The 24199-nt window shown below is 38.5% G+C and overlaps 4 protein-coding genes across 7 annotated transcripts; 3 read left to right on the top strand and 1 right to left on the bottom strand.

The window, feature by feature from the left end:
• Window positions 1–427: 427 nt before the first annotated feature.
• Window positions 428–8825, top strand: vrk3 (VRK serine/threonine kinase 3). Of its 3 annotated transcripts, none has more exons than XM_073858906.1 (15): window positions 428–793; window positions 1251–1350; window positions 3027–3119; window positions 3729–3826; window positions 3921–4055; window positions 5951–6006; window positions 6093–6159; window positions 6241–6322; window positions 6542–6644; window positions 6719–6811; window positions 6892–7024; window positions 7434–7551; window positions 8099–8157; window positions 8302–8434; window positions 8535–8825. In XM_073858906.1, exons 1-15 carry the CDS (start codon window positions 628–630, stop codon window positions 8536–8538), a joined length of 1440 nt encoding a protein of 479 aa, XP_073715007.1. In that variant the 5' UTR covers window positions 428–627; the 3' UTR covers window positions 8539–8825. The 3 variants fall into 3 exon arrangements, with proteins under 3 accessions (XP_073715007.1, XP_073715006.1, XP_073715005.1); XM_073858905.1 differs by having other exon boundaries at window positions 429–793; window positions 1254–1350; window positions 8302–8438; XM_073858904.1 differs by having other exon boundaries at window positions 430–793; window positions 8302–8438.
• Window positions 8826–10239: 1414 nt separating this feature from the next.
• Window positions 10240–14049, top strand: acd (ACD shelterin complex subunit and telomerase recruitment factor). Of its 2 annotated transcripts, none has more exons than XM_073858907.1 (13): window positions 10240–10540; window positions 10630–10751; window positions 11170–11260; window positions 11446–11525; window positions 11619–11663; window positions 11754–11797; window positions 11966–12114; window positions 12202–12280; window positions 12407–12559; window positions 12635–12715; window positions 12847–13193; window positions 13352–13428; window positions 13869–14049. In XM_073858907.1, the coding sequence occupies exons 1-13, from the start codon at window positions 10418–10420 to the stop codon at window positions 13951–13953; spliced, it is 1476 nt and encodes a 491-aa protein (XP_073715008.1). In that variant the 5' UTR covers window positions 10240–10417; the 3' UTR covers window positions 13954–14049. The 2 variants fall into 2 exon arrangements, with proteins under 2 accessions (XP_073715008.1, XP_055058171.2); XM_055202196.2 differs by having other exon boundaries at window positions 10243–10540; window positions 12847–13187.
• A 3802-nt stretch (window positions 14050–17851) lies between these two features.
• On the top strand, window positions 17852–22291 carry ogfod1 (2-oxoglutarate and iron-dependent oxygenase domain containing 1). Its single transcript, XM_055202208.2, has 13 exons — window positions 17852–18111; window positions 18219–18364; window positions 18475–18521; window positions 18605–18705; window positions 18833–18949; window positions 19224–19315; window positions 19391–19519; window positions 19716–19829; window positions 20307–20386; window positions 20481–20749; window positions 20841–20957; window positions 21626–21684; window positions 21798–22291. Exons 1-13 carry the CDS (start codon window positions 17955–17957, stop codon window positions 21954–21956), a joined length of 1587 nt encoding a protein of 528 aa, XP_055058183.2. The 5' UTR covers window positions 17852–17954; the 3' UTR covers window positions 21957–22291.
• Window positions 22292–22330: 39 nt separating this feature from the next.
• Window positions 22331–24190, bottom strand: fbxl8 (F-box and leucine-rich repeat protein 8). The gene is made up of 2 exons (XM_055202223.2): window positions 23873–24190; window positions 22331–23760 (listed from the first exon to the last, which is right to left on the bottom strand). The coding sequence occupies exons 1-2, from the start codon at window positions 24007–24009 to the stop codon at window positions 22794–22796; spliced, it is 1104 nt and encodes a 367-aa protein (XP_055058198.1). The 5' UTR covers window positions 24010–24190; the 3' UTR covers window positions 22331–22793.
• Between the last annotated feature and the right edge of the window lie 9 nt (window positions 24191–24199).

Consider the following 24199-nt stretch of genomic DNA (forward strand, 5'->3'; position numbering starts at 1 on the left):
TTTAATAATACTACTATTTTATGAATTCTAAATTTGAAATGTTTTATTGCATTGCTACATTTTTATTTTAAGACTGAAAATGTCGTTACTGTAGAAACGTATCGTTATAATTACACAATGTAATCTTAGTGAAGCTAGTATCACATTCTGAAAACAAATTTTATATAAATCAAATCATTAGTTCAAAGCCATTCTTTGCATTAAGCAGAAGAAAAACTGAACGATTTTAATAAACGGTTTGTTTAAAAAAAAAAACTGCAAACTCTGAAGTACTGTCTTATTTGACGCGGTGCTGCGCATGTCTCAAAGTATCGCGAGAGTATTTAAAAAGTTTCGAAACTGAACAGATTTGAAAGCTATACTCTCGCGGTATTGTGATGTCATATGCTGATCGGGCTGCGCAGCGCCGCATCAACACAGCTAATTTTGAACCTCGTCACTTGCCGTAGTAAGTCTACCGCAAAAGAACACCACGTGACATGTGTCAACAGCGATATGTTGTATTGGTTGTTCAGTCGTAGCATTTGAAAAAATATCGATGCTAGAGCGTTCCTTTTTTGACAGGAGATCCACCGCACAGTTTACTGGGACACATTTCCACCCGATTGGATCTAATACGTCTTCAGAATGGTAAATTTCTGTCCTCAATGCGGTTCAAAGCTGCAGCCTGATTTCAAGTTCTGTCCTTCGTGTGGAGATAGGCTCCCAGAAGACTCAACAGAACCTTTACAAGCGATCTATTCTGAGCTACATTTAAACTCACCTGTGCATCAGTCAGTGAGCTGCACAGAAGGTAAATATTTGTCATTTTATTAAGCATAGTTAATTTGACGACTCCTCACGAGGAACGAATACATCATCATTACGCAAATAATTTGGCTTTTAGTGAAAATAGTATCAACTCTATATGTAAATGTGAGGGTCCCATTCATGCACATGCCCTAATCATTTTAAAGAATGTTGTAATGTAGAGTATTGAATAGTTTTAAAGTTACTATAAAATATTTTGATGTTATAACAAAAGTTAACTAAATCATCAATTTCTCAGTCATTTAAAATGACATTGAGCATGAACTCCCATTATGCTGTTTTTCTGATGTCTGCACTGTTGTATGCTTTTGTCAAAGTTTAAAGTGCATAGGGAAGATTTTATATGCATAATACATGTAAATTTATGTAAATGTATAGGCCTCTTTTTCAACCTCTGTCGCTTCAAAAGTGGCAACAAAATAATCAGCTGCTTTCTCAAGTAGGTTCTGCTGAGGACTCTGCACTGATTCGGCCACCGTTGCATTCAACACGGCGAAAGACATTGGGTAGCCCAGCCACACCCACAGAAGCTGTGAGGTGTACAGATAAGTTTGAGGGCGTTGTGTGGTTTCATAGTTGTGATGAAGACTATGTGTACATGTTAGACTTGTTAGACTTTCTAACTTTAGATTAGAAGTCTTCGTGTATGAAAAGGTCAGGCATTCAGGTTAAAGAGGATAGTGTCAAAGAAAAACATTCCATTTTTAGACTCACAAACATCTAGAACAATAAACATGATCTTTAAATTCGGAGTAACTTGTTTTATTTTACACAAAGCTAGATAGAGAAGACTATCCTGCTATTTCACACAGCAAATAGTATATTATAAACACCTTTTCCCTTAAAGGCGGAGTGCACCATGTTTAAAAAACACTTTGGAAAATGGAGTCAGGACAACTACCAAAACACACTTGTAGCCAATCAGCAGTAAGGGACGTGTCTACTAACCCAAATCCTTGCCGGGGTTGCGTATGTGTGGGGCGGGTCTATCTGTGGCACCGTGTTAGTGTCACGGACCTATGACACGGGCGACCCGGATTCGATTCCCCTTTAAGGCAATTTTTTATATAAACTCACGATCTTGATTCATACATAAATGCAATCTTCTTTATAAATGACGGCGATTATCTTGCATATAGTTCCCTGTATTCAGATGCTGTGTTCACATATTTACCTTTCTTTTACTGTCTTTACTTATATTTACATTACAATCCAGGATGCTTTAGCAGTCAAACTTGCTCAAACTCACACAGTGTAAAACCAAACCCTATTCATTCACCAATCAGATCCGAGCGTTTCTCTCTTCTCTATTCCTCATTTGCTGCGTTCCGCTGTCACTCATGTGACGTATTACAAAGCGGCAGACCTAAACACTTCGGTTTACTTGGATTTGGAGCGACAATTTTCACATAAAAGAGAGGAAATACGAGCGCCATTGCGGAAAATCCTGTTGGCGAGGGAGAGAGAGACGATGCAACAATATTTGTTTAGAAAAAGGCAAGGAAATCCTTCTGGTCGTTTCTCAATTGGAAGGCTGCAGCCTCCGGAGGTCAAATATGGCGGCTGAATATGTCGTCAAGCCTGGTTTATTAAGGTAAACTGAGCAGTACATACGCAAGTCATAAGCATACTTCAACAATTTACGATTAACTAAGTATAATAGTCAACTTTATAATTGTTAATATTCTGAAATAAGACGGTCTTGATGACGTATGCAGCTTGGGGGTGCGACATCCGGAGGCTGCAACCTTCAGATTGAGAAATGGCTTCTGCCACGACGAGTTCCTCATCAGAAAGTTGTAACATGACTGCGTTTCTCCCTGATGCCTCAAAATGTTGATCGTTTAGCGTTTTAAAGGTTTAGTTTTTAGTTTAGTTTTAAGGTTGGCCAGTTCTTTTCCTTTGCGACAGTGCTGCGGCGCTTGTGGCCTCTAGGGGCGCTAGGCGTGAAAAATACATGTCTAGCGCCCACTAGTGGCCAAAAAGTTCCGCGGTGTGCCTTTAATAAAAAAAACATTAAATTATACAAAAAAGTAGTGCTTTTGGTTAGTAGCCTTATTTTTTTAGGTTTAATTACAAAGAATTCATGAAAAATTAATGTGTTCCATAAATTGTCATAAAACTGGTGCCTCCCTGGCACCATGTCGCGGCCCCAGTTTGAAAACCACTGAGTTAAAGGACCATTTGAAGATTTGTATGAAATGCCTCTGCTTTATTACAGATAAAAAGTCTCCGCGAAAAGGGAAAAAGTCCAATCAGGTTAAAGAACAAGAGGTGACCATGCAAACCTCTTCGGTTACACTTCAAACTCCAGATAAGATGCACAGTTGATTGAATTCTTGGCATTATCTATTTTATTTTATTATACTTTTACATTTTTTACACCTCAGGTAATTTAAATTGAGAAAATGACCACAAAAATGGAAAATAAAGAGAGCTGGGGCATGTTCAAGCTCACACCGGTGCGCAAAGTTTTGGTACGGTTTCCGGGTTGAACGACATGTTTCCTGGAAATAGTGTGCAACAGGTTTTAGATGCGTTTTCTCTTGTTTGGTGGGTGTGTCAGAAATGTCTGCCCAATCAGCGGCAATATGTATATAAACCATGCAGTACTAAAGAGAGCTCGCTCAATGGGTTCAAGTTGGAATGTTGTCGGCAAGGTCTGTGACTGTAACATTGAGGGTATTTTAAAGTATTAAACACACATTTAAAACAATTTCATCAGGCTTTGTAAACATTTAAAAAAGAACACAAAGAATGGCCTCTCAGCTATCGTAGTTCCAACTCTTGCGTCATCACAACAGGGTGTTCAACACATCACCGTTTCTGTTTAATAAACATTGTGCAACATTTTGTCGGGGCTGAACACAGCACTGGTGTTGGTGTGAACTGAAATATTACTGTATATGTTTTTCTTTTCCAGATAAGTCTTTCAACTTGTCCCTAAAACGTAAGGCTTCTCAAGAGGTTAATGAAGAGAAGACACTGCAAACTTCCGTTATGTCTCCAAGTCCATGTAAGCTGTGCAGCAAAAATGTTTAATATGTTGAAAAATAATGTGTTTGATTCTAATTAGCTGAAATGTTCCTTGTTATTAAATGGATTTCCAGCTAAATGCAAACCCAAGAGGCGGGTGAGCAGTGTTATACCTGTCCAGGAGGGCACAGTGGTCTGCGACCAGTCAAGCAAAAAATGGAAACTTGTTGAACTTCTGTGGCAAACAGAATTAGACCTAACATATGCAGGTACCACACATATGCAAGACATTTAAAGGAAAACACCACTGTTTTTCAATATTTTACTATGTTCTTACCTAGTGGCGAATAAAAGTGGAAACCACCAAACACTTCCATGTTTTGCCTATTTAAAGGTGCAGTGTGTAAATTTTAGCACTATCTAGTGGTGAGTTTGCGAATTGCAACCAACAGCTCAGTTCACTGCTCACCCCTCGCTTTTAAATGCATAGAGAAGCTACGGTAGTCGCCAACAGAAAAACATCTCATTGACGGAGATAACTTAGCAAAAAAGGTTTGTCCGTTAAGGGCTTCTGTAGAAACATGGCAGCACAAAATGGCGACTTCCACGTAAGGGGACCCTCTGTGTATGTAGATAATAAGGTCTCATTCTAAGGCAAGGCTCTGAACCGGTTCAAGGAACGAAAACGAAAACCGGAAACGAACGAAATTTTAACAGGAACAAAAACGAAAACGAAAACAAAATCAATTTTAATTGTTCTGAACAGAAATGTTTATTTAAAATTACCATTAACCGGTTAATAACGTTATTTTATCGTTTTCTTTAATATTGTACTTTATCAGTGACCAATCATGAATTGAACAGTACAACATGTGACTTTGACGCATCAAGCGTGAGTGACTTTGACACATAGCATGAGTGAAATGCCCGCGCCGCAGTCATCGAGTCTCCGGCCCGATAGCATTTGTCTTAAATAACCACAAAGCTACCCATCAAATGTTCAAATATGTTTAAGTTAAAACTTGCTTGGAAATATGAAGATGTAAACTGTAACTCAAAAAAGCCAGGGGACTTATACCACTGTCAATTACTTTTTAGATGGGTCGCCACCAAGAAATTCCTTTTCGTTATTATTTTTCTTACGACAAGCTGTCTTAACAAGTCTGTCTGCAATATTAAAGGATGTGGGGGAGAAGTACAGTAGCCGGGATTCACTGAAGTAACTTACAGAGGCACATTTAACGTAAACATCCAGCAGAGTATGCTGCGGTTTCAACCAGTAAAAGACCGGTGTTGTGTCGAACTCAGTTCCCCCTATGTTTCCCTTTAGTGTAGTGCTTTTATAACGTTTTCATCACGTTACATTTAGAAAGATTAAAGATTTGAATTGGTTATACTAAAAGGCATAATATCATGTATTTTATTATAATACAATTTATTAAATATTTCATACATTTGACAGTTTTCTATTAGGGTATTTCTTTTAAAATATAGCCTGTCTTTTTCTTTTTTTTTACTTTACTGGTTGTTTTAAAAATGTAATGTTTGCATACATAATTAAATAAATATTATACATATAATATGATTCATACTGTAAAAATAATTGACTTACCATTAAGAACAATACAGATACATTACAGAAATGCACACATATACATCTCAGTAGCCATTAAAACTTTAAATATATAAATAATAAAACCTATAACGTGATAAAAACGCCATAAAAACACTACACTGAAGGGAAAAATAGGGGGAACATAGGGGGAACAGACTTCGACACAACACCGGCATAAAACGGGTCGTTTTTTTAAGCTGTTTATAATTAAAAAAAATTCACGTATTTCTTTTTGGGTTTTAACAATTAATGAAATGTTGAAGTTAAGTTATATCATGTGTTATGTTATTATTTTTGTGTAAAAATTAGTCTGTATGCATGCATTTGTTAAAGTATAGCCTGAATTAAAATAACGTTATTAACCGGTATTTTTTTAAGTAAACCGTTTTCGGAACGTAAATGTTCAATGAGGAACGCAAAAACGGAAACGTTAAAATATCGATTCTGCTCGGAGTGAAACGATTGCTAATTTTTTTCGTTTTTAAGCCCTGTTCTAAGGTAATAAAAACATAACGGGTCATTATAAAACTCTCTGTCTCTGCATTCAAGTGTGCCAGGCGAATCAGTGCTCCGACTCAAATGAATATGAGTACATATTGAAACTGGTAAGCACAGTATTTATTATACTACTATATCTGTGTGTATGTGTGTTTGAGACGGTGGCTGTTACAGTATAAGTCCTCTTCCTTAGGGTGCTAAAGAAGGACTCCTGTTTAATGAGCAGAATTTCCATCTGAGAGCAGCCAAATCTGATGCAGGTCAGTCATCTGATCTCAGCATGTACTATATAGCGAATAGAGTCAGATAAGTGCACAAAACATGCTTCTCTGTTTTAATAGTGGAGAAATGGGTGAAACTGCACAAAATGGACTTCCTTGGGATTCCACCATGTCTGGGGTTCGGCCTTCATGAAGCTTACAGGTTTGTGTCCATCTGTTCACATGTTTTTGTATTCGTTGAACAGAGTAAGTCGCACTGTAAATGTAAAAAGTATCAAACCATGCAGCTCCTGCAAACAACTGATGATACTCGACCTTATCTCACAGCTGACGTCATTTTTATAAACTAAAAGCCTATCACACATGGGTGCAATATCTGAAGACCAAAGCAAAATCTTTGACTATAAACACTTCCTTGTAGGTTTTTAGTTTTTCCTAGCATGGGACAAACTCTACAGTCAATCATGGATGAAAAGACTGGTTCTCTGTCTGAGAAAGCTGTTCTCCAGGTTGCACTACAACTAGTGAGTTTACCATTTAAAGACTTTACTTTTAAATTTGTTATATTATCACAGCAAATCAATACCATGTTTTGTAGTTGGATTCACTTGAATATATCCACGAGAAGGAATATACTCACGGAGACATCCATGCTGGAAATGTTTACATCAAAACTAACGGTCACACGGAGGTCAGTAAGCATGTCTTTAATGAACTTAAGCATGATCTCTTATATAGGATTTCATATTCAAGCACTTATTTATGTTGTAGGTTTTTTTGTCTGGCTTCGGTTACGCGTTCAGATATTGCCCAGGCAGAAACCACGTGGAATATCGGCAAGGTAGCCGCACTGCCCACCAGGGTAACGTCCACTTCATCAGCCTGGATTCACACAAGGGTGCTGGTAAGCATTTCTTATAAATGCCAGTTGCATTATTTGCATTTAGGGCTGCAAGATAAATTAATCACATGCGTTAGTCATGCGCATCTCGTCAGTAAAGCCGGTTCCTTGATTAGTAATAAATCGCCATCAGCTACTTTCAGATGGAGCAGAATTTACTACACAAAGCCGTAGTTCACTGACAATCAGGTCAATTTTGCATTAATTATCGCGGATGTATTACCTGCGATATGTATGCTTGTCAGTGAACTACAGCTATGCTGCTCCATCTGAAAACAGGTGATGTCGATTTACTATTAATCAAGGAACCGGCTTTACTGGTTTTTAGCATGCGATTTAGCTTTCAGCCCTATTTGCATTGTATATATTTTAGAAAGCAAGTCTAAACTGCATGCATGTGGATGTTTTTTAGGTCCCTCTCGGCGCAGTGACCTGCAATCTCTTGGTTACTGTATGCTGAGCTGGATGACAGGCAATCTGCCCTGGAGTCACATGACAAACACAAATGCTATTGCTGCAGAGAAGCAGAGGTAAACAAAACACACTCTAGGGTGACCATACGTGGCATTCTTTTGGACGTGTCCAGGCCAGGATTTCGGTGCGTCTTTCGGAAGTCGTATTTGTTGACCGCATACGGCATTCAGTTAAAAACATAAGACATACAATCGTAGTTTCATTCTTACCTTAAAATGTAACGGATGCTTTCCTGTCATAAAAATAATAATAATCCTCTATGACGTATGCAGTCTACAAATACGACTTCCGGAAGACAGTTGCATTATTTGCATTTAGGGCGTATATGGCACCCTAACATATATTTTTTTAGGTTGGTGTGGTATAGTGGTTAAAGCTCGGTGTGTGTGAATGCAAGATTGCTGTATTGATCCCCACTGAGATGTGAAATAATAGATATCATCAGTATACCTCTGAGCGGGGAACTGTCTTTATGTGTAATCAAAAAGGAATACTACTAGTTTTAAACAAACTGCATTACAAACCACAATTCATCAGTTTTTAACAAAGTAAATATTAGACTTGTAAGTTCTCAGTTTGAGTTTAATGTGTTTCTGCTTACAGGTATATTTCTGATATTCCTGGACTTGTGAGTTGCTGTTACCAAAAGAGAAAGGCTTCAAGTGAGCATTGCATATTTCAGTGGTCTAAATGCATTTATGCACACATATTCATAAAAACTAACCCTGATCAGTAACTAGACTGGTTTATGCACAGATTTTGTATTATTAGTTTTTTGTAATAAAGAATACCTGGGTGGATTTTAGGTGCATTAATGGCATACCTGTCCAATGTGATGAACCTGCAATATCCTGAGAAACCAGATTACTCCCATCTGAAAGCTGAGCTTCGCGAGAGCCTCCAAAAGATGGGTGGGACTCTAAAGGAACCATTGGATTTGCAGGTAACATATTTATTCCCACATGTACATGCAGTCAATACAGAAATACTTGTATATTCATCTCTGCATATTATCTGGTTTGGTTTCTTTGATTCACAGATGAAACCCTAACGTGCCATTTCATTACATGGGAAGTAAAAGGACGTAGGATTTGGAGGATTTTATGCAGAATGTTTATAAGAAATGTTTTAAGAAAGTGGTAATGCTTTTAAGAATGATTTTATTGCTGTTTTACAATGATGCTTTAGTTCAAACTTTGCTGACTTTATTTTACTCAGCAGTTGTGTGTTTGTGTGCTCCTATGAATTGAGTTTGACAGTTTTTAGGAAAGCAATGTTTAGTTAATAGAGTGACTTTGTTCTTTAATAAACAGTTTTTACATACCAATAACAGGTGAACTATCCGTTAAATATCATTTCAACTTACTTTGCCTGTTTTCCAAAGCGGCATCTGTAGAACCTAGATGCATTGTAGGAGCTGTCAGTTTCAGAGGTGCTATAGGTTTTTTTCCAGGGCTTTCTCTTCTTAACATTAAATAAAGTAAAAACAAAAAGTAATATAAAAATTGAAACACTAAAAGATCAAGTCTACTCCTGTCTTTACTGGCCTTGTCAAAGGTTAAATGCCTGTACACTGTCATAAAACCTATGTAAACATTGTTTTACAGGTGACATAAAATTTAAAAACTATTAAGGGAAATATGAATGTTTTTAAATAAAATACATGACATCTTAAACTAGTGCTTGCCCAAATTTAATCTTGTTTTTAAAGGAATAGTTTACCCAAATATAACAATTATCTTGTAATTCACTTCCCTGTATGCCACCCCAAATGTATTTGACCTACTTTCTTCAGTTAAGTATAGTTTTTTAATTAAATTGCAGGCATGTTATTTTATATGGGTTCAACATAGAAAAGCTCCAGAAAGCTTTCACAACACGTAAAAGAACCATGACATATGATGGTTTCAATGCGCCTCCTAATGTTAAACTAAATGTTTTAATGGATATACAACAAACGCAAAATAAGAGTTTTCTGTCATAAGAGGACATACATTAACTTAACAGAGTAGCTTCGATGTTGAGCCTCACAAAAGAAGATAACACAATGGCATTTTAATTCAGAATTATTTGTTGTGTTCAATTGAAGAATTTGGGAAAGACTGAGGTTGAGTAAATTAGGAGAGAAATATCAGATTTATTCAATAGTATACAAGTGCTGGTCATATAATTAGAATATCATCAAAAAGTTGATTTATATCATTAATTCCATTCAAAAAGTTAAACTTGTATATTCATTCATTACACACAGACTGATTTATTTTAAATGTTTTTTTTTTTTTGATTATTATAACTGACAACTAATGAAAATCCCAAATTCAGTATCTCAGAAAATAAGATATTACTTAATATTACTGGGCTCTCATAACGACTCTATGCCACACGCCGCATTGCTGCAGTAATCCAGGCAAAAGGAGCCCTAACTAAATATTGAGTGCTGTACATGCTCATACTTTTTTCATGTTCATACTTTTCAGTTGGACAAGATCTCTAAAAATCCTTTCTTTGTATTGGTCTTGGGTAATGTTCTAATTTTCTGAGATACTGAATTTGGGATTTTTCTTAGTTATCGGTTATATCATCAAAATTTATAGAAATAAACATTTAAAATATATCAGTCTGTGTGTAATGAATGAATATAATATACAACTTTCACTTTTTGAATGGAGTTAGTGAACTAAATCAACTTTTTGATGCTATTCTAATTATATGACCAGCACCTGTATTCCGAACGTTTTGTTTACCACAAGGGGGCACCAACATGTCTTTTATTTGAACACATCCGAATTCTAGCGGAACTCAAATTGTTTGGTTCTTCTTTCTGCACGGAACAAAAACATTGCATCACTTTTCAAGAAGGGATCCGCGAAGGCCGATTACCCATTTACATTAGAGTAAAGTATCAGATACACAGTTTAAGCCATGGGACCACCAACGATCAAACGTCGCCGAATGGGAGAGCTGGAGCCGTGGGTCGAGAAACTCATTCAAGACTACGGCAAAAACGACAGTGAATTAAAGACTGTCAAAGCTCATGTTGTCGGGGTAAGTAGTATTGTATAAATGCTAAAGACTAGTGGAAATATTTTGTCTTAACGGTGAAGTGTAAGGAAACGCGTGTGCGTGCTGTGCAGGTGTGTGATCTGACAGAATCGCAGCGGACGGAGCACACAGACACCTGCATGATGTTCCTGTCCGACGGGAGCGCGCTCATTCCCGCGGTGCTGAGCGGAGCCGCGTGGGAACATCTGCTGAAGTGAGGGACTTATTAAACCTCTATTATGACACCACACCTGAGCCCCTGTTTTTATCTTACTTACCTGCTCCTGGAGTAACAAATACCATGCTGAATGTAACCGTTTAAACAAACCGTATTTTAAAGTCAATAACTCCCCGGTTAAATGTATTAAAACCATTTCCTAACCAAAACCCTTTATGTAGTGTTTTCGGGCAGTATTCCATTAGGATTTAATGATGCTGCATTGGTCTCCATACACTATCCCAGCAATAGAACTCAACACATTACCAGTAGAGACCCACAGAGACAATTATAGTTTCCTTTCAAACTAATGCAATTCCTAGAAGGGGCACCATTACACTTAACAAGTGACTGTAATAAAATCAAGCCATCCACTGAAATATCAGTCTCTGATCCGAGTCTGTTTTTTCTTTAGAATAAGTGATATAGACTCCTTTTCTGGCCTGATCAATGCTGTTATTTATGTACGTGACTTCAAACTGGAGTTTCACATGAACCCTGATCTGGTATGTTTAATGTGCCATTTTTATTCCAGCCTCCAATATTATCTATTTCAATAGTGCTTATGCTTTAGCAATATAAATGCACAAATATTTTTCATTATATTAAGACACATTAAAAACACCAAAAGCTAATTTTTATGTACTTTGCTTATAAATAAGATGCATTTTGGGTCATTTTTTTTCAACAGGCCTCTTGCCAGTTTTACTTAAATGTCAATCGGATCAGCAGCACATGCGTTTCCTTTAAAGGCCACCACCCACCCAGCTGGTAAGACATTGATATCAATACATATGCACATAACATGATCTTAACAGTTAGTTATACTCAATCACTCACTGTTTTTTATTTCAACCTTATTAGTACATCACTCCCATCAGTTAGAGAACAGATTGAAAAGACATGGAGGTGGGTGGAAATGTACTTATAGTATTAATGAGCATTGAAGAACTGCAAGATTGTGTATTTACCAGTTTGCACTAATTGTATTTTGGTCAGATCTCTCAGAGAGAGTTCAGCCAACTCGCTTAGTTCAGCATCTGGTAAGTGTTGTTCCTATCACACTTTACTCCCTTTAATTGTTTCTTATTCGGAGAAGCTCACATACACACTTTTCTCACTGAACTGTAAATGCATGTTGCTTGGAAAGTGACGACAAATGCTATTTCACAGAAATGATAAAGACCTGCAATATGTACCTAATTTCTCAGGGGTCTCACTCTCCTCTCTGTTGGGGGCGTGGCATAGTGACATTATTGTAAATATGCTGAATGATGCAATGGAGAAAATAACAATGTCTGCGACACATTGTCCAAGTGTGTCACCTACTCGCTGGCATCGAGAGAGACTTAACTGGAAGGTAATGCTGCATCCTTGGCAACTGAATGGCACCAGCTGTTGACCCCAGACAAATTATGATTGTGTATGGGTGTGTGTGTTTTTCCAGGTACAGGAGCAGTTCGCTGTCCCTGTGCATTTTCTACTCATCCCAGAGGAGCAGAGGGAGCTGATGACAGCTGATCCCAGTACTGTCTGCTTTCTAATTAATTGCTTTTTTCATGAGAATCCTTTGGGGATTCGAGCAGATTTTACTCTGTGTGGAGCGTGCCGTGTTATATGTGTTTTTATATTAAGCACGTGGATGCTCACAGGTGCCGATTGCGAGAGTCCAGGTGTTGTGGCTCCGCCTCTAGAAGAATCGTATCAAGCCAGCTCATCAACACCAAACCAAACATTAGCCGCTGAGGACTTAAATGATTCAGGTCCGAATGAAATACAGTTCACCCTGGACCACACAAGATCAGGTGAGATTTTACAAAAGGAGTCATTGTAAAACAGGAAGGTTATCTGTTATTGAACTCGTGCCCTTTGTCTCCCAGAGGTTTTGTGTGGAACAGGGGAGTTGTCTGGGGATGAAGAAAGCCCATGGGATATGTTCACTCCGGCGCCAGATCTATTAGGTACACATACCATTTCTGCCTCAAGGAGTAATTTTTAAAGGAAAAATGTTATGCATTTACGCTTAGACAGTTGCACAGTTACATAATGTATCGGATCATTGCAATGTTGATTTTATTCATCATTTTTGCAGACCTAGAGCCCCATTCTCAGCCAGAAAGCCAATCACTATTAAAAGAAACTACTCCGTTGCCCTTAGCAACAAGCACCCAATCCCTGATCTCAAAGCCCATTTCAGATGTGGTGTCAGAGGATGCCATTACTCTGGCTCAGAGACCACAGGCATCCCCAATCAGCCCGTCCCACTTGAGTGGCAAGTCCGACAGAGACCCTAATGAAGAGAATGAGAGAGAACATCCATCGAGTCCTCCCTCATGGATCGTCCAGAACACAGCCCCACCCACTAAATGCACTTCCCTACTGGCTCCACCCACAAATCCAAACTCACCTTCTCCACCCACCAAACCCAAGAATGTGAGTGTTTAATATAAATTAAGATTGACATTTTTATGTTTCATTTTATATGTTTTGGTGTTGTACTTGGATCTGTACAGTGGAAGCTTCCATCACAAAATAAAATTCTTGTGTGTTCACAATTCATTGTGATTATGAAAATTTTCCCACTTTCTTTCTTACAGGTGCACTCAAATGGAAAAGCTTTTTCTTATTTGTATCATCCCGACCCTCAGGTGGCCACAGCCCTCAGCCGTTTACAGTGAGTGTAATCTCTTTCCTAATGAAACATAGTGATTATAATTCCTTATAGTCCATGCTGATTATATATTTGCCATACACACCTCACTGTCCCTTTAAATTGTCCATTTTAAAGATTATGAAACATGCATTAGTCAAGTGTTTCCAAATGTTTGACTGTTAGTGTATTTAAAAGCTTTAAATATCCGTTTTTGTTTTTTCCACAAGTATCTATAATTATAAAAACCCTTTACACAGTTACCAGCTTAGTACTAAATCAAAATGAGATCTGGAGGACAGCAGTAATTATGTGTACTATCAGAAGTACAGTATGTGTAGTAAAATTAAACAACAGTGTCAATGACTTTCAGTAACATTTCAGTTAACCTCAGTTAACACCACCATTTTAGATCCAGTGTCTGTTTGTTGATTGTTTCTCTCTATGCATGCTTGTGTGTGTAGAATCCCAGGGCAGCTAATACAATGGGCGGTGAGGTATCTGGGGACCTCTGACTCGGCAGATATCAACGCAGGAGCTGATTTTTAAACCATTGCCTGTTACCTCAAATGACACAATGTTATTACTTTTTTGTATCTTTTTTATTTATTTAAACTTGTATATAATCCGAAAACAGTTATATTTTTTAAAAAACAAAACACATTGTTAATAGATGCTTGTTCTTTACCTTTTTTTATTAAGTGAATTCAGCAGTGTGTTGATTGTAATAAATGTTAATCCCACAATACTATGACCTGTGTCACAATTTATACTATTTATTCACAATTCTTACTTATGTAACCACATTTATCTCTTGTAAGCCTTTATTGACTGTACTATTCAGGAATCTGGGATTGGATTAGTTGCCTTTCTATTGTTTTAAAGGGGACATAACATGAAAATCTGACTTTTTCACTGTTTAAGTGCTATAATTGGATCCCCAGTGCTTCTATCAACCTAGAAAATGTAAAAAAGATCAACACAGTAGCCGTTTCTCAATATGCGTTCTTGTCTGTACTTGTGTTCTTGTGGACTTGTGAAACGTCATCAGTCGCGGCCCAAGTACTGTTCAAAGTTCGCATCAAGCCAAGTTCACATAACATCCTCGGATGTGTTCTTGATCCGCCCATTTTATCGAGGATGCATCAGGAGGTGACTTGTGCGGACTTCTGACAGCCAAGTTTCCCAGAATGCATTTCGCGTCAACGACTATAAAGCTTAAAGGAACAGTATGTAAGAAATTTACATCAATTAATCATAAAATTGCCCTGATATGTCACTAGACATTAAGAAATCATTTTCATTTCAAATACTTATATCACTAACAACAGTAGTCTGGCCAGGATATTGTCATTTAAAAAGTGGAGTTGCAGCCCTCAACTGATGTTTATGTTGTCATGTTGTGTATTGGCCACCAGTTGTGTGATTGCAGTACCAGTTTTAGCCACAAGTTTTGTGATTGCAATACCAGTTTTGGCCTTAATCCTACATACTGTAACTTTAAAGCTTGCACAATATTCAAAATATTACTCTTTCTGTGTCATAAAATGTAGTTTTAAGAGCTGTTTAGTCGAGAATATAGATGAATTAACTTCAGATACGTGGTCAGTTAGTAAAGATAATGCCTATATTAAAATTTCCTTTTGGATACATGAGTTCCGTTGAATCACCAGGTGGTTTAAATACATTAAAATAAGAATAGCCAGGACTGCACATATTGGTTAGACTGAATGACGACCTCAAGTACTCTTCTGTTCCATTTGCAATATTACCGGACTCACGTCCTCCCGTCCTCGGGAGTTCGTTCTTCCGAGTCTGAACTTGCAAGTCCGAACTAGGAAGGACGCAAGTCCGAACTTGGCGTACTTGGTATTGAGAAACGGCTCGAAACTTTGTTTTGGTAAACCATTCTCTGCAAGCATGTGAAAAAAATAGGTTGTTGACATTTGGCTCCCCTTGTGATGTCAGAAGGGGATAATACCGCACCTTAATCTGCACTATTCAAACACGGCCAGTGTTGGGGAAAGTTACTTTTAAAAGTAATGCATTACAATATTAAATTACTCACAAAAAAGTAACTAATTGCGTTACTTAGTAACTTTTCATGGAAAGTAATGCTTACTTTACTTTTTAGTTACTTTTGCGTTACTTTTTCTTGGCTAAGGCTAGGCATGGGCCGGTCTCTTTCAGGCCTTGCAGGTGTTTTTATGACTGAAAAGTTCAACATTCAGAAATTGCCTATTTCATCACAAAAATGTTGAGTTTTGGCCTGCTATCTCAGTTTCTGACTCAAACTGTTCCCACACAGGTGTGTACCATAGACCGTAAAAAAATATGGACGTAGTGTCCGTGACGTCACCCATTGGTTTGTGAAGATCGCTTTTGAAGCTTAAAGTAGGCGTTGCCTGCCGTCGCCATCTTGGCCGCGCGTCCCCGCGAATTACTCGCGGAAAACCGAAAATGGGGAAAGAGGCGGGACATGGGTGAAGCTGAGGTGAAACCACGCCCGCCTAGCGCGAGTCTAGTGCGAGGGGCAACCTTCCGATCTCTCTAATGAAGCCAACACGGAAGTGACTTAAACTGCAATTCATCGACTGGCCGCTTGAGGCTGGCTCCAAAAGGGAGTCAATTCACATAGACTCCCATGTTAAAAATGGCCAACTTTACAGTAGAAAATTATATATTTACAGCCTGGTACAAAAAGTGTTTTTGGCCTATATAGCTAATTTTGCCCTTCATGACAACTGTGAGGGGGGTGAATTTTTTTGTAACTCATCCGTTTAGATTATATTAAGCCTTAAACTTCTGCATAATTAAGGGCGTGGCCGCTTGAGTGTCGGTTGAACAGCCACTGTTGTCACTAGACTCGCGCTAGGCGGGCATGGTTTCACCTCAGCTTCACCCATGTCCCGCCTCTTTACCCATTTTCGGTTTTCCGCGAGTAATTCGCGGGGACGCGCGGCCAAGATGGCGACGGCAGGCAACGCCTACTTTAAGCTTCAAAAGCGATCTTCACAAGCCAATGGGTGACGTCACGGACACTACGTCCATATTTTTTTACGGTCTATGGTCTAGTGATAGCAGTGGCTGTTCAACCCTCAAGCGGCCACGCCCTTAATTATGCAGAAGTTTAAGGCTTAATATAATCTAAACGGATGAGTTACAAAAAAATTCACCCCACTCACAGTTGTCATGAAGGGCAAATTTAGCTATATAGGCCAAAAACACGGTTTGTACCAGGCTGTAAACATATTATTTTCTACTGTAAAGTTGGCCATTTTTAACATGGGAGTCTATGGGAATTGACTCCCTTTTGGAGCCAGCCTCACGCGGCCAGTCGATGAATTGCAGTTTAAGTCACTTCCGTGTTGGCTTCATTAGAGAGATCGGAAGGTTGCCCCTCGGTGTGTACGCATAGAGTGCATAATGTGACTACGTTTAGTTTAATTCAGTACATATTTTAAAAAAAAATCGAATTAATGAAACTAAAATAGTAACTTTAAATACTTTTTTAAAAAAGTAACTCAAATATTAATGTGTACATTTAAAAAGTAATGCGTTACTTTACTCGTTACTTCAGAAAAGTAATATTATTACGTTACGTAATGCACGTTACTTGTAATACGTTACCCCCAACACTGAACACGACACTGCCATTTAGTGCAGAGATCAGCTCATTTGCATTTTAAAGGACACCCCAAAAACAGCACATTTTTCCTCACACCTACAAAGTGGTAATTTTAACATGCTATAATAAATTGTCTATATGGTATGTTGAGCTAAAACTTCACGTATACGTACGTAAGATTTATTTGACATCTTAAAAAAGTCGTGATTTCCCCTTTAAAGGAATGGCATGCCCCTTTACCACAAGGTAATGGATAAAGCTGTGCATGTTGCATGAACATTGGATACAGTTTTGTAATACAAAATAAGGTTGATATGGACGTGTGTCTTTTATAGTGATGTTAACTGCTGGTTAATTTTAAGGTAACTGACCATGCATTGATCACCAAAATACCTACAGTAGTTTTGCTTTATGGGGGTTTAGGATTTCACACACAATGGATATGGATAAAGCATTAATGCCAACTATCCCAGCTGACTTTAAACTGACCAAACATAATATATGTATACGTTTGTAAAAGTATTTATCAGTGAACATGAACACCATTGAATTCCTTTTTTCACTGTGAAATACTGTGAATTAAAAAAACATATTTGAACTAATTGAATTAATTGTCAAAATAATCGCAAAATTATTCAATATAATTGATAGTGACAGCTCTAGTGTTTATCAAAGTGGGACATGTAGACTGAAATGGTTTGATGATTAAGTCCCTTAACTCAAAAAAGTTTTAAAGAAACTTCTAATGGTTTTCAGAGATTTTGCGCCTGTTCCTCAGATGACCTGCAGGGGCTGTCGTGAGTTTTAAATCCTTTAACTGAACGGAAAACATAAACGAAGAAGAGGAAACGGAATCGCTTCTAGACATCGACGATGAGAAAATAAAAGTCCCATAGGACTGTGTTTCCCTCATGGTGTTGACATGTCACCTAAAAAGCGCCAGAATGATGCAAATACCCTTAAGAAGAACAAAAAAGAGAAACGAGGCGAAGTCGCTGTGATAAACGCGGATCTGAGAGATGAAGATATCCAGAAAGGCATGAGAGACGCGTGGCAGAGGAAAGACAGTTTTTCTAATGGTATCTTTGACCATCCACGTGATACTTTAAACAAGAAAATAAGTTGCTTCACTTGTGAGAGGTAAAGAATGCATTGTCACACAAATTCTCCTTTCCTCTCTTTCCAGGTAATGTCAATCTGGATTGCAAGCCCTTCCCTCACTGTCAGATCACTAATTTCCTACAGAGTGACAGCTTTGTGGAGAGCCTACAGGCAGAGCTATTGCAGCTTAACTTCAACAGCAAGTCAAATGACTTGTACAAGTTTCAACAGGTATCAGTCAAGTTTCATAATTTTTTTTTTGCATGTTCCCCAAGTCCCTATTATATTGTTTCTGGCCCTGGTTGAAAGCTTGCTGAGTCCTAATTTTTTTTATTCTGCAGTCAGATGATCTAAGGAAAAGAAAAGAACATCACATATCACAGATCAGGTGAAATCACGTTTAAACAATGACTTTATATTTCCTTGACACATGGACTTTGTTGACCGATTTGTTGTTTGTTTAAATCTCAGGTCAGTGATTTTTGGAGAATTTCGTTTGTGGTTGTCAGAGGTGTTGCAAGTGGATTTGGAGGAAACTGTTGATATATCCTGTGCCAAGTATGAGCATACAGGTAAACCATCTGACAACCAATCAGAGCGTCACGTCACTGGGGTGTTGGTGAGAGGAGGTGCAGATGCTGGATTCTCAAAGGTTTACTTGACATCTCTTTCACTCCCACTTTGCGTCTTTTCCTGCAGATGTTTTGCTGTGTCATGATGATGAGCTAGAGGGCCGAAGAGTTGCGTTTATCCTCTACCTGGTGCCTCCTTGGGAGGCGAAAGATGGAGGAACACTGGACCTGTTCAGCACTGATGGTTTGTGATGGACAAACATAATTCGTGATGGTGTCATTTTAGTCACACAGTCTGTAATGTTACATAGTGAAACAGGATAAACAATAAGAAATTGATGGCATAATGAAAGTCATTTCTATATAAGAAGAGGTTGGAAGAAAGGAGCTGAATAAAAATAAGGGCGTAAAACTATTTTAATAACACATTTATAGCATGTTGATGTTAACTTTCAATATGCTATGCTATTATATATTTATTTTTATTAATATTTTTGGTCATCCTTTATGTGCCCCAGATCACTTTCAGCCTGTGAGTGTTGTAAAGTCATTGCTTCCTTGCTGGAACTCTCTGATGTTTTTTGAAGTGTCCCCGGTCTCCTTCCATCAGGTAGTCACGAGCGCATACATCGTAGTCATTAATAATAAAAGTAAATCCTCTGAACTGTAAATCTGCTTCGCTAAGGTGTCAGAGGTGCTTGCTGAAGAGAAGTGCCGTTTATCTCTAAGCGGTTGGTTTCATGGCCCTTCCCTGCCGAGACCCCCGCGGTACATCGAACCCCCGATCCCTCGTCACACACACATCCCTAGAGATGTAAGTCATGATAGCAGAAGAGTGTGTGTTTAGTGACCGGATTACCGTGTAGCATTTATCTATTACATGTAGCTCAATTGGTAGAGCATTGTGATAGCATTGCAAGGGTTGTTGGTTCACACCAATAAAAATATATATTTTGTATGCACTGCAAGTAACTACGGATAAAAGTATCTACCAAATGTGTTTTTTACAGGAGAGTTTGATCTTTGAATGGGTGAATGAGATGTACCTTGATCCTTGCTATCAGGCTCAAGTGCAAGAAGAATTTGAAGATAGTTCAGAGATTTGTTTGCCTAATTTCTTACAGGTGAGCCATTATCAGCATTTCTATTATTATACAGCAGTGCATTAATAATTAATCTAGGAAGAACTATGCACATATGTGTAGTGATGCACTTTACAAACAAAATGGGTGCTTAAGCATCCTTGTATTGTAAATATGTACTGTAATATGTATTCAATCTGAAAAAAGGCTTTTATAAGCCCTCTTTTGTCTGTGCTGTTGTGAAGGTAAGTGTTAGTGACGCGTCCCATGCCCACACTAAAGGCATGTAGCCAGAGTACATTGTAAATAATAAAGTATTTAAGTGATTTATTTTTCATTTAAACATTCATGAATCACTTTGCCGACTTGGCATGTAAGTATGCTTATATACAACAGGGATAGTAAGTGCCAAACTCCACATTACTATGAAGCACACACACATACACACGTATAAAATATTGCCTGCTTTTATCAGAAACTGAACATTTGTCTTAAATTCTGTCTTTTTTGTCATGTCAGGAAGAAAAATTAAGGCAGGTGCGCAGTGCACTGCAGTCGTCTGAGATCCAGTGGCAGAGAAGGGGTCCACCCAATAAGAGGTGAGATCTTGTGTTTTATATAGTAACCATTTCTTTTTAGAAAAGGCTGGTTGGTATTTATCTGCTTGTGTACTAATAATATCTCCGTGTTTAGGTCTTATGGCTGTGCAGATATGCAGACGGTCCCTTCGTGTGTAAAAGAATGCTGGGAACTTCTCGCCTCTGAACCGTTTTTTATCCTCCTGTCAAACATGACTGGTCTCCATCTGCACTTTCTGGCCCAGTCTAATGATGACGATGATGATGATGAGAGCGAAGATGAAAAGAGAGAGACAGAGAATGGAGATGAAGGAAATACACACGCAGAGGGATGCAGTAGTACTACAGAAACGGAAACAACTTCTGCTGAGAAGAAACCCAAAGGTGCGCACCCTGTGCATTTCTGTAGATTTTAGAAAAGGTCAATTACTACATCCCAAATAAAGTCCTTTTTTGCAAACGCATATTTTGATAGGACCTCCTACATGTGTGGGAGAACTGCATCGCTGGGCACATGGTGACTACACATTATTACACGACTCGGTCAAAAGAGAGTATGCGCTGGATCTTCAGCTACACGTTGGTTGTGCAGGTATGTGGGCTCTACAACATTAAAGCAAAATCCATTCATTTAAAGGGGACAGAGAATGAAAAACCATTTTTACCTTGTCTTTGTTGAATAATGGTAGTCTACCCACATTCACAAACATACAAAAAGTGCTAAACATGTTTAACATCTCAGTCTCACAGAAATTCCTCTTTTAGAAATGTCAGCCAGAAAACGGCCCAATCTGAAAAACTGATGCTTATGACATCACAGGCATCTAACTGCCCTTTCACTTTAAAATAATTGGCTACAATTTTTGAGTGGCAGCAAAGTCAGTCAATCAGTAATGAGATTGCAAGTTAAGCCAGTAGGGGGAGCCAAATAGGTGCAAAACCACTTGTTTAAAATCCCCCTCCCTAATAGAGTTATCTGAGAGAGGTTTTTAGGAAGCTTCTAAGGCATTACAGACCCAAACAAAAACATTTTTGTCTACATGTCACATCACAGAACAAGGATAAATACCCCGTTCAATCATTCTATGTCACCTTTAAAATACCTTATTTACTATTAATTAATGAGTGCGTGTGTTCAGTATGAGCCATTTGAAATTTGAGCAGATTAGAAACGTACAACACCGTGATGTAACATTAGGATGAATCGGGGGATTAACAAAAGCATATCGGTGAGATATCAGCTTCTTTTCTTTTTGTCAGGTTGGAAGGCGGAGTTTGGAGGATTTACGTCCTATATTGCTAATGATGAAGATGAGGAGGTGAGTGATGATGTTACAAGATTGTTTTTATTTTTTTGTATTATTATAATTGCAAACACAGGAGACTAATTCACAAAGATAACACAACATGGGTGTTTTTGTGTGTCCTGTAGCTCCTGACAGTTTATCCGGAAGATAACTCCCTTGCTCTGGTCTACAGAGACAAAGACACTCTCAAATTCATCAAACATATCAATGACAGCAGCTCTACACACCTTTCTGCCCAAAATACCACAGCTTTTTATGACTTCTCTTTTAACTACTATGAATGATGAATCAGAATGGCTTGGTTGATTGACTGATTGTGTAAATGTCTGTGACATCATTGTGCAAGCGCATTGGCCATAATAATGTAAATCAGTGGTTCTCAACTCCGATCCTCGGGCCCCCCCTCCCAGAATGTTTTGGATGTTTAAAAAAAACTTTTCTTTAACACACTAACAAGCTTATGTACTATCAGGCTGTTATATATGGAGCCATCTAAAATGTTCTGGGAGGAGAACCACTGATGTAAGTTATAAGGGCTCAGTACACACATAAAAAGTATTTCTATCCCCTAAAAAAGCACTAGCACTGTGCTCTGTCAATAAATGTATTATAGACAACACTTAAATAATGTGTTCATTATTCAAAAGTTTGAAACCACTAATGATGATACTTTAATTTAACACATTTTCATACAAATTATTATCAGCATATCAATCAGCATAAATTATCACCATAAAACCGTTACATAATAATACATCCTGTTTTTGTTTACAGCATGATATCAAGCTAGCCTAGACTCTTGATTGTGCAAACCCTGATAATCCATGTGATTTCATCTTAATTTCGAAATAATTTTGTGCATCCTCCACAGCAATGGAGTTAACATTAATCCTTACATTAGTGAACTAGAAATGCATAATCTTAAATATTTCTTAGATTTCTTATTATTTTACTATTTACATCTGTCCCTGTAGCTGTTTTGAGTCTTTCTGTAACTCAGTTGCATTTGCGTTAACAGTGAAAAGGTCTTGATCCCCATGGATTACACCTACTGATGAAATGTATGAATTTCATTATTCAAGCTTGTGCAAAGAATGCTTCAGCTAAAGCAGATCTGTTTATTACTTTAGTTTTGTGTAGGTCCATGGATGAGGCTCTTTATATATTTTAAGTGTATATTTGCTGAGGTTCGGACAGTGCGTAATGAATGCCGTTATCACTTCTTGTGAGACCAAGCAAAAGCAGTGAACCTCCCGAAGCCTGACACACTGATGTGCTAAGGATATCAGGGCAGCGTTTAATTGAGGAGATGGAGGTGTCTGCAACTCTAAAATCTCAAGTGTGTTGGCGTAACTCTTCTCTACTAGACGAATCTCCTCCAACAGCAATGTCCAAGTGAGCAGGCGTAGGCATCGGACTGGGATGCTGGGCTGCAGTACCGCTGGAACGTGCAGTTCAGGGAGGGTGTGGTCTAGTTCAAGCTCCACCCACAGATGTGGGTGTCGCCGTTTTAACTCCAACCATATTTGGTCACTGAGAGGTGTAGTGTACTTGAGTGAGCGTTCACAACGAAGCTCCAGTTTCTTAAGCGCTGGCCGTTCTGGCAACATGAGATCTTTCAAAACGTCTTGAGAGAGACTGGCCTGAAAAACCCCGAGAACGTTGAGCGATGGGCAGGACTTAAGCGCTTGCCTTAGTGTTTCTGCAACCACCCCACACACCAAAGAATGGTTGTTGATGTAAAGATTTCGCAGAGCGGGACAAAGCACGGATACGCTCCTGACGAAGGAGTCGTTGAGGGTGAAAGGTAAACCCCTAAGGTCAAGCACAGTAAGCGATGACCCATTTGTGAGTATATCAACTATGCCTTGCTGCAGGTCCTGACCAGCGTAAAATAGGGGTGGACTCCCAACACAACAGATGGAGAGCGACTCCAGCTGTCCATCACCCATGGCAACGGCCTGCCTCAGCACCCAAAGCCCTGTTTTACGCTTGTCTGGATCTGTCAGACTCATACTTAGCTTCAAATTTCTGACCAGTGGAAGAAGATCAGAAAATCTTTCAGGCAAACTGGTCCCTGACTCACACCTAAGACAAAGAGATAAGAACATTGGAGCAAGAGGGTGAAGGTCAATTTCAAGGGTGTTTCACCATTTATAAAGTAGAAACAAATAATAATTAAAATAAGATCAGTTCTTACCTGACTTCCGTGTGTTTCCATGAGCTTGGATGGGTCATTGTATTAGACCATGCCTTACAAACACTAAATGCACTGCATTTGTCATGCAAAGGCAGAAAAGAAAAAATATATGCAAGGATTTCCTCTGGCAGCTCCATTAAATTACAAATCACTTATCACTTCAAAAGATCAGCTATTTGGTATCATACACAAAACCTCCTAATCCCCAATTTAGACATCTATCCGGATTGTGCTGTCTGTCTGTGTGTCGGACCTTTTTGCGTTCTCAAACTTTGCAGTTCTGTACTTCCTCCTCCGTCACGAGTTCCGTTCTCAAAAGCAGCAGTA

This window comes from Misgurnus anguillicaudatus, chromosome 21 (assembly GCF_027580225.2).
Source record: "Misgurnus anguillicaudatus chromosome 21, ASM2758022v2, whole genome shotgun sequence".
Classification (NCBI taxonomy): Eukaryota; Metazoa; Chordata; class Actinopteri; order Cypriniformes; family Cobitidae; genus Misgurnus; species Misgurnus anguillicaudatus.